This window comes from Miscanthus floridulus, chromosome 19, assembly GCF_019320115.1.
Source record: "Miscanthus floridulus cultivar M001 chromosome 19, ASM1932011v1, whole genome shotgun sequence".
Taxonomy (NCBI): domain Eukaryota; kingdom Viridiplantae; phylum Streptophyta; class Magnoliopsida; order Poales; family Poaceae; genus Miscanthus; species Miscanthus floridulus.
In genome coordinates this window covers 32,253,830-32,263,241 of record NC_089598.1, presented here as the reverse complement: position 1 = coordinate 32,263,241, position 9,412 = coordinate 32,253,830, and the positions used below count along the sequence as shown (strand labels likewise).

At 47.2% G+C, this 9,412-nt stretch overlaps 1 protein-coding gene across 3 annotated transcripts; it reads left to right on the top strand.

Moving 5' to 3' along the window:
- The first annotated feature begins 391 nt into the window (after positions 1-391).
- Positions 392-5,950, top strand: LOC136529038 (uncharacterized). Of its 3 annotated transcripts, XM_066522076.1 has the most exons (7): positions 392-956; positions 1,085-1,214; positions 3,386-3,521; positions 4,561-4,594; positions 4,931-5,140; positions 5,186-5,330; positions 5,439-5,949. In XM_066522076.1, the coding sequence occupies exons 1-7, from the start codon at positions 714-716 to the stop codon at positions 5,510-5,512; spliced, it is 972 nt and encodes a 323-aa protein (XP_066378173.1). In that variant the 5' UTR covers positions 392-713; the 3' UTR covers positions 5,513-5,949. The 3 variants fall into 3 exon arrangements, with proteins under 3 accessions (XP_066378173.1, XP_066378172.1, XP_066378171.1); XM_066522075.1 differs by having other exon boundaries at positions 4,931-5,330; positions 5,475-5,950; XM_066522074.1 differs by having other exon boundaries at positions 4,931-5,330; positions 5,439-5,948.
- Positions 5,951-9,412: the final 3,462 nt, after the last annotated feature.

Genomic DNA, 9,412 nt, shown 5'->3' with positions numbered 1-9,412 from the left:
ATTTGCCAGATACACTCCCACTCATAATGTGTCGCGCCACGTGGCATCGCTCAACACTCCTCTCTTTCTCTGCCTATGCTTATGTGGCTGCCACGATGGCATCGGCATAAGTACTTCCATGCATGCGGTGTTTTCACTGTCTTCTTTTTATCACTTGGTATCGTGCAGGCTCGCCAGCAAGACATGAAGCTTTCCTTTGATTTTTTTTTTATAATAAAGAGCTTTCCTTTGAATTAAACAACAATTATATATGTGCATGGACGTTTATTAGTTTTTGTATAGATAGTCCATGAGCTACCACACGTTGAGAAACTCATGAGAAAATGCATACAAAGAGAAAGGGAGGAGGAGGAAAAGAAAGAAACGGGTCAGCATAGCTGTCACCCCGTCCAAACCGCCCCCCTCCAGCGCAAAACCCCTTGCGGCCTGTCTGCCTGTCTCTTTCTCCTCCCAACCCAACCCACCTGATCATCAGATTCCTCCTCCTCTCTAACGATCATTAAGCCACCTCGATCACAGCGACGTTTTATATAGATCGAAGTGGACTGGTCCGCTTCCAAAAACCAGCCACGCACAGAGAGCGAGCGCACGGCGGCGTGCCGCGGCGCAGGGGCAAGGACGACAGAAGCCCGCGTCCCGCTCTCTGCTTGCAAGATCACCACCACCGCGCCAACAAGGCCGGCTTCCCTCCGCTTCTCGCGCGCGCGCTCGCGATGGCAGCCCCGGCGTCGTCGTCGTCGACGACGTCCGGGTCGCCGGCCACTACCGCCGGCGGCGGGCCGCGGCCGTACCGGTCGCGGTTCGGCGACACGACGCTGACGAAGGTGTTCGTGGGCGGGCTGGCGTGGGAGACGCCCTCGGAGGGGCTCCGGCAGCACTTCGAGCGGTACGGCGACATCCTGGAGGCCGTCGTCATCACGGACCGCCTCACCGGCCGCTCCAAGGGCTACGGATTCGTAAGCCGCCGCTCGCCCGCTCCCATCCCACCACGCCACCTCTCCTCCCCTTCCTTCCGCTTGCCGCGGTCGTGCACGTTTAATTTCTGAGGTGGCCGCCGGCCGTGTGCGTGTGTGTGCGCGCGCAGGTGACGTTCCGGGAGCCGGAGGCGGCGCGGCGCGCGGTGCAGGACCCGAACCCGACGATCGCCGGGCGGCGCGCCAACTGCAACATAGCCTCGCTGGGCCCGCCGCCGCGGCCCGCCCAGCAGCCTCGAGGTGAGTGACAATCACAAGGAATTGATGAAGGGAAACGTTATTCTCCGTCTAGTTGTTTTTTCCTTCCGAGTTCCGACTCGACCCCATCCCGCCCTCATCATCAGCAACGCGACAACCCGCCACGCGGCCGCGCAGAATTCCTGTTAGCCAGCCGGTGGCCGGCCGGCCGCCCGGCGGGAGGTAGCCGACGTACGGGCTGGCATGCAGTGAGGCTGACGGGTGGGGACGGGACCGGCCGCGCGGGTAAAGCAAGCTACGCTCTGCGTGCCAGCGAGAAGCGAGCGGGGAAGCCATGCGGGTGAGCTTGCCCAGGCTGGCCGTGTCAGTTCAATTGGGTTCGTGCTCCCCCTCCCCGTCCCCGGAGGCCGGAGCCCCACTCCGCGTGGGCGCGTGGCGGCGCGCCCGTATCCTCCCGATGGATCGCCATTTTTTATTGCCGCAGGCAGACCAACTGGCAGTTATGGATGGGCTCCTTGGATCGGCAGGCTTGCCTCGCCCGCCCCCGATTTCTTTTTGGTAGTCTAATCGGTAGGAGTCTCGCTTTGACTGGACGCCTTGTTGATCGAGGTCGGTGCGTGGCGGCCAGTTCATCCCCGTCCGTGCCAGCGTGAGCGAGGTGTAAAGTACGTAAAGGCCATGCCAATGGCCATGGACGGCCGGGGTGGCGGCGGTCTAGTCTAGTGGTACTAGTGGAGAGGTTTATCCTTTTAGGCCCGATCGTTCGAACTTATCAGCTAGCTTATTAGCTAGTATTTTTCTTTCACAGCAAAATAACTTTAACTATCTTATCAGTCGGCTTTAATACTGGCCGAACTGGCCCACTCGGACTCCTTGCGTCCTTTTTGACTCGACCGATTTGGGGTTGGGGGTCAGCTTGCCGATGCGATCCCACTGCGCACTGTGTGCGTCCCTGACCAACTAAAATCCCCTGTTCGGCTGTTCCTACGAGCACCAGCACCACGCAACGCATGCTTGGTTTGGTTTGCCAACTTGTCTTGCGTTGCTTGGCGTTGCAGGCTTGCCAACAACAGACAAGTAGGATGAAAACGGTACGGAAATATCCTGTTCCGAACTGTATCGTTTTATACATTTAATCCGATCGAATTCGTATTTTCGGATAAATTCGAATTCGGTTCGAAATTCGGAACATCAAATTCGAAATCGGAACGAAAACGGTTTAGACATTTTTTCGACCGTTTTCTACTTTTCTATTTTTAATTCGGAATATCTTGAATTCGAAATTCGGTTTAAACCAAATTTGGCCCACTGCAAGTCCAACCTTAGAAAAATTATATCTTTTTCATACGATCTTGGATGAAGATGATTTTATATGAAAATTATAGCTCTCGACGAGATCTAAAACTTTCTAGTTCCTAGTTTTTTCATTTGATGTCTTGAAGATGTTCAAAAAAAATTAAACAAAGTCAGCGATATATTAATCGCGTACAAATGCTTGTTGCCTTAAAAAAATCATATCTTCCTTACATCATATCGAATGGAGATACTTTTTAAGAAAGTTGTAGGACTTGTTAATTATTATGTACTTGTTAATTGTTATGCACTTGGTCCAACGGGTCAATATTTCGTATTGATTTTTCGTATACCGACCGTGTTCGACATAATTCCGCTCGAATTAGTTCGTTTTCGAAATTTTTGATATTTCGTAAGTTCATGTTCGTTTTCGTTTCCGGCTTTACCGCTTTCGATTTCGTTTTAGTATTTAAATGTAGAAGTAGAAAACGGTCGAGAGGTTTTCCAACTGTTTTCGACTGTTTTCGTCCCTACCGGTACTAGTAGAAGGAAAGCCATGGCACGGACAGACGTACACGCCTTGGCAGTAAAACTGAGTGCTTTTACTTACTTTTCAGTGCTGCTGTGTAGCCTTGGCTTGTTGGCGAGAACTGAAAAGGAACGAGCGCGAAAACAGTAGACGAAGGCGACGAGCACGTCACATGGCTGCGGCCTGCACGCGCAGATGGAAACAACAGCGCTGTCGGTTTTACCACCGGCCTTGCGCGCCCTCACCGCCTGAAATCTCTGCTCTGCTCTCCGCAGCCTGCGGGCCGCAGTGCAGCTCAGTGCCTCATCTATATTTTGTCTGTTTGGCGTCGTCCGTTTCGTTGCTTTCGCCTTCCGTTTCGCTAGCTCATGGCAGGTAATTGTTGTTACAGGCAGGGGTCCCTACGAGGGACAGGGACCCCACTTGCAGGTCCCGCAATTCATCCCCAGGGCGCCGTCCTCTCCCCAGATGATGCCCCAGCAGCAGCACGGTGGTGGCCTAGCTGCTATCTACCCGTCTCAGTTTGGGTCAGTGCCCTCCCCGTGCCATCTATACATTTCTTCGCTTCCCAAATTCTATCCCCAAATTGCTCAGATTCTTCATACAGGTACGGGTACAGATGATGGTAAACCGTTGGAAGTGTATATATAGTAGTACTAGAATCATGCCCATGCGTTACAGAACATACTGCACTGTAATGCAACTCGTAGGCCCACTCACGACCATAGTGTTTTATTACAGTTCAGAGCTCTCAAAAACCATTATTGTGTTAGAAGTCCGTACAGGTTCAGTTTGGGTGTTGGTCCTAATCGAACTCTGGTCGTCGTCGTCCATAGTACATGATGTAGCCCATGCAGATGGGGGCGGCAGACACGGCATCATCATCTAGGCATTCAACACTGAATCCCTAGATAAAGATTTCGGTCCCCCACACACACCATTGTTGTACTAGTGAGGTCTCTTTCACCATGCCTGCCCGGGTGTTTGCCTCCCGCGCCAACACTGATCTCTGCTGCTTATTGGTGCGCTACAGGGTTTAGTGCCTCCTGCATAACAAGCATTAAAACGCCATGTTTATTTTGGCTCTTTCACAAATCACAATCGTGCTACAGGGGCTACTGCCTCCTTCCTTCTTTGTTTCTTTCTAAATTGGCTTGATTTTTGTCAAAAAGCAGTGTTCTCTCTCTCTCTTTTTCAATAAAATTCCAGTAGGGTGTCAAACGCCTCCGGTTTCATAAAAAAAAATGCGGTAGCTCATCCTTCCATTAATTTTTCTATACTTGAGAATAAATTGGAAAGGAGTACTAGTAATTGTTTTGTCTGAACTAAAAGAGTTGGGGTTGTGGTTATTTTTTTTTCATTGCATGATGTAGTCATGGTTCTGGAGCTGGAATGTAGGTCAATGATCTAGATTCTGGCCTTTACAGCCTTGGGGATGTACCGTACTACTGAATTATAGAGTGATAGTAGTGGATTGGTTGGGCCAGACGTGGGCAGGCAAACCCAAGCATGCTCTTTTTCCTGTCCAAAATCAGTCACTGAAGAAGCTCCACAAAACTTTTGCAGGTACTGGTACCCTCCTGACTTTCAATACCAACAGGTAAGCATGCTCCCCACCACCCTTCAATTCCCATCTCCTTTGCTTTTACCTTTTCCTCACATGCAAAACCGCCGGTGCCACTTGACGTGCACATGCCTAGGCCCAGCCAGCTCCACCCTACATGCATGCAGCCATAAATTTCACTGTTTTACCACATGTATGACATTGACCACGGTCATATATATTTGGACTGAAAGCTTTGACTATGCTCGGCTTCCTTTTAGTATGATGAAAATCCACATTTAACATTACTGCTCTGTCATGTTGTTATTAGTTCATCATGTCTGATCAATTTGAGGCTAATTTGATATGTGTGCGATACTAATGATCAAGCAGGCCCTCGCCAATCCTCAAGTGCTGCAGAACTACTACGCTCAGCTCTATGGTCTGACCTCGCCTACGGCGGCGGCAGCCTACCACCAGTACCTCGGGTACGTGGCGCATCCGCCTCCAACGCCGCCAAGGGCGATACTGCCACCGCCGCCGGCGGCGGCACAGCAGGTCGCCGTGCAACCGTTGGTGCAGCATCCGCCGCCGGCACAGCAGGTTGCCGTGCAACCGTTGGTGCACCATCCGCCACCGGCACAGCAGGCCACGGTGCAACAACCACTGCTGCAGCATCCACCGGTACAGATCCAGGCCTCTTTCTTTCCGGCTCCGTCGCTTTCGCACAACTTCAGGCTCCAGCTGCCGCCGCCGCCTCAAGCTATGCCAGTATTGCCTCGCAACACAACAGGTGTGTATGTTTGCTTGTCACACACTAGGCGTGTTTGTTTTGTCAGGGCAGATCATCTTGTGTTCTTGTCAGTAACTGATGCCTATATTTGCTACTGAAATGTGGCAGAATCGCTGCCTGCTGATCAGGCCGCCGCCTCTGCAGTGCGTGCGACAAATGCGAGCAGTACTCCGGGTGCCTGATCAAGAAGGGTTCAAGGCCCAACTGAAGCTAAAGCATTGGATTCACCATACCTTGAAATTAACTGACTTTTTTTGGGCCGAAGAAAAGAAGTTTCAGTCGATCTGCTACGGACGAAGTTATTGATGGTCTGTAACAGTCTCTCATCATGTTGGCTCCAAAACCAAACAGAAGACACATTTCCTTTTTCATTGTCCCCCGATTCTTTTCAGAGTTTCGGCGAAGCTCCTCCTTGGTGAATCCATTGTAAAAATCTAGATTTTGTGTCAACATCTAAGGATTTTTTTTCTTTTCAAATGAACATCCAAGGATTTCTATAGATAAGTTTTGGAATTTGGATGCATGACATGCATCACATTTCTAGAATCACTAGCAAAGGGGCGTTTTGCTCCCCTCAACTTATGGCTACATTTGAAAAACACCCTCGAAAAGCCGAATATGATTCGCGTCCAGTACCGGCTTAGCCCCGGAGTTTTTTCTGTATTTGCACAACTCTTTCTACTTAATACAATGATACGTAATCCTCTTGCGTATTCAAGAAAAAAGAAAAGCCGGATATGGAACAACTTAATCTCTTTTTTAACTTTCAAAACTAAACAAATTGACCCTCTAAAATAGTTCAAAATGGTTTCGATGATGGATTTGTGGGCTCTACATGTCTTCGGCTTTGATCATGCCATCTTTCATTGGTTATTTAGGTTGATCTCAAATGAAAAAAAAAATATTTAACCAGAAAGTTGTAGATCTATTCAAGCACTACAAATTTGGTATTGAGCGTACTTCCATCCACGAAGGTTTGAAAAATTCAAAAAATGATTTTTCATAATCAGAGAACTTAAAAATGAATATTTGGGCATATAAAAATCTTAAATAGTTTTTATTTAAAAAGTATTAGAACTTATTGAGATCTATAACTTCATTATATACCTGTAAACAACTACTTCATAGGTAAATCAGACTTATAATCTTTTTATAAAAATCGCCCTTAAATATAGATACCTCTAGAAATATGCTTTGAACGCGTCTAAAAATCGTCTAGACAAAAGCGATCGAGTTCCTTAGCGGCGGAAGAGGCCACGGCGGCCGCTTCGCACACGGCCCACATGCAAAGGCCGAAACCAGAAGCCACCGCGTGGACCGCGGTGGTGGTGCACCGCGGCGCGTAACCACTGGGCCTGGCGCCGGCTGCCTGGCTCACACACGTCGCGGGACAGAAGCCACACGCGTGGCCGTGATGTCGTCGCCGAGACAACCTCGGTCGGCCCTGGGCCCCCTTGGCTTCCGTATTCCACTCACTCGCGAAGCTCAACTGATGAGCCAGCCAGCGGCTATTCCGCGAATTTGAGAGCTCAACTGTAATATAACACTATTATCAAAAAAAAAAAAAAAAGCTGTAATAAAACACAACTACTCATGATGCGCGAGCTATAGCCGCTAGCTGTCTGCCGAGCGCCATGGCCGTGCTGCCGAGCGTCGTGGCCGGAGGAGCAAGAAGAAGATGGCAACATCGAGTTCACCTTCCCCACGCCGCCGCCGCAGCACCTCGGCGCCCGCGCCGCAAGGACTTGGCCCACCTCGCACACACAGTGCCCGCGCGTGGGCGTCCTCGTCCTCGATCCAGCGTAGCCGACTGCGCCGCGTCTCCGTGGAGCGTCCAGGTCCTGCTCGCCCACCGCCACCGCGGCTGCCTCAACGGCGGGTGCTCCCCTGCGCTCAGCGACTACGCCGCTGCAGCCGACACCCTCGGCCCCTTGCCTACCTGGAGAGCAGCAGGGGACGTGCTGGCCGCTGCAAGGTTTTTTTACCTTACTGTTCCTGGTCGATTTTTGTACTAGCTCTGATATGATGCATCTATTGATATTTTCCTATATATAGGATACCTTGTCCGTTGATTCAGGAGAATGGATCCTATCAGGCACCGCCAATTCAAAGCATAGGTAATTTCTTCTACATGTTAGGCTATTCTATTTACATATAATGTAAAATTCATCTGCATTAGTGAAAGCTGTACACTGGTTTTAGATGAAACATGCCTAAGATAACTCCATAAGAAGTACTATTTAACATGTATTCCTCTTCTTTGATTCTTTTACTATCCACTACTCTTGATCCTCATTGCAATATTAAGAAGTCCATATACTGTCTACCCCCTATGTTGGCTGCTATTTCCAAAAGATAGCTTTTATTCATGAGGCTGCCATAATAATGTGCTCATTTTCGTGAGGAAAGACATGTTGGTTCTGTTGACATGAATCAGTTAGTACCAAAGAATGTGTTTTTAATCCACCATTTAAAATTCTTAGCGCCCTGTAATCACTAATTGGGAATCTAGAAAAAAAGAAAGACAATTATTATGGTTATAATTGAAATTTATCACATTAATTAAGTCTCTGTTATCTCTTATAAAACCATGAGAAGAGATGCATGAGAAGAGATGCATGTTGTATACACCATGGATTTTTAGTACAACCACATATGAAAAATTGTATAGTATACTAATATGAATGTGGGCATGTGAGTTTTAAGTCAACCAGTCGACTAGTGGCTATGACTAGTGGTTCTGTTATTAGATTTTTTTTTCCACTGACTTTGATGTGTGACCAACAATGATGTGAATGATGATTTGTAAAAAAAATATGGGCATGTAGGTCCTAAGTCAACCAGTCGACACTAATTAGAGAGGTCTGTACACATATTTGAGTCTGAGTTAATTCTTTTTAATGTCCCAGGGTTGTGTTTGTCTAAGTGTCAATGTGGATGGCAATAGCTGCACGATTTCTGTTGCTGCTTTGAATGGTTTACTGAATAGTATTTAGAATATCCAAGGTGACACTTTTCTTGATTTTCTCTTAGACAGTAAATTCTCTGCCTTAATTTGACAACACTTTTATGGAGCTTTTGTGATTGATAATTCATTTCTTAATTTGTGTGCTTATGAACCTATCATTACAATCTGGCCTTGTCTTATTAGCATTTAGATTTAGATTTAAAATAGATACAAGGAACCCGTAGTCATCAACTAATTATCAAGTAACCTATAGTGAATTTGACTTGCCTAACTATTTCTGTTTTCTGGATACAGGCATTACATTACTGCCATTTACAAGGTATTATGCATCAAGATGTGAAGCCCCACAATGTTATGATAGATCATGAGCTTCGGAAACTCCGGCTGATAGATTGGGGCCTTGCTAAATTCTATCATCATGGCAAGGAATATAATGTCCATGTTGCCTCTAGGTAGCTACAGATATGTGATAATGTGAGTGCACAGCCTGAATATCTAGTTCAGGTAGGCTGGAAATCTTTATTTTTTTCATGATTTCAATCTTGTCAACGACACTTATATTGTATTATGTATTTGTATCCAAGGATATTTAACTATGGTCTTATGTTCTGTTTGCAGCTGCCCATATGGACATATGGAAAGTACAGTTAAGATGAAAGTACAGAAATGGTCCATGATGCTTACTATTCTCGACTATATCTTGCAAAGGTAACTGCACTCCCAAGGAAATTATATCACATAAACTGTCCTTTTTAATGCATTGGTCTAAAAAAAGTATTGCAACATGACACCAGATAGGGAATGACCAAGACACTATTAGTTTTGACCTCAAGCCATCGGATGCTATCAACATTGCTTAGTACTCGGCATATTAGGTAGAGGAAGTCACCACTCTGCCTTATTATTAGCCTTACCTGTGTGTATGGGGCTGCCGGTGGCTTCTTTCCTAACATTTTTCTCTTTTCTAGCATCACATTGAGTTGACATATTGTTTCTCATATCGTTGGATCCATGTTTTCTATTCGTGGGAATCATGTGTCTCGGAGCATTACCACTATGCTATGATATTCCTTATTTCAATTTACAAATTTCTTGTCTTATCAATGGCAAAGTT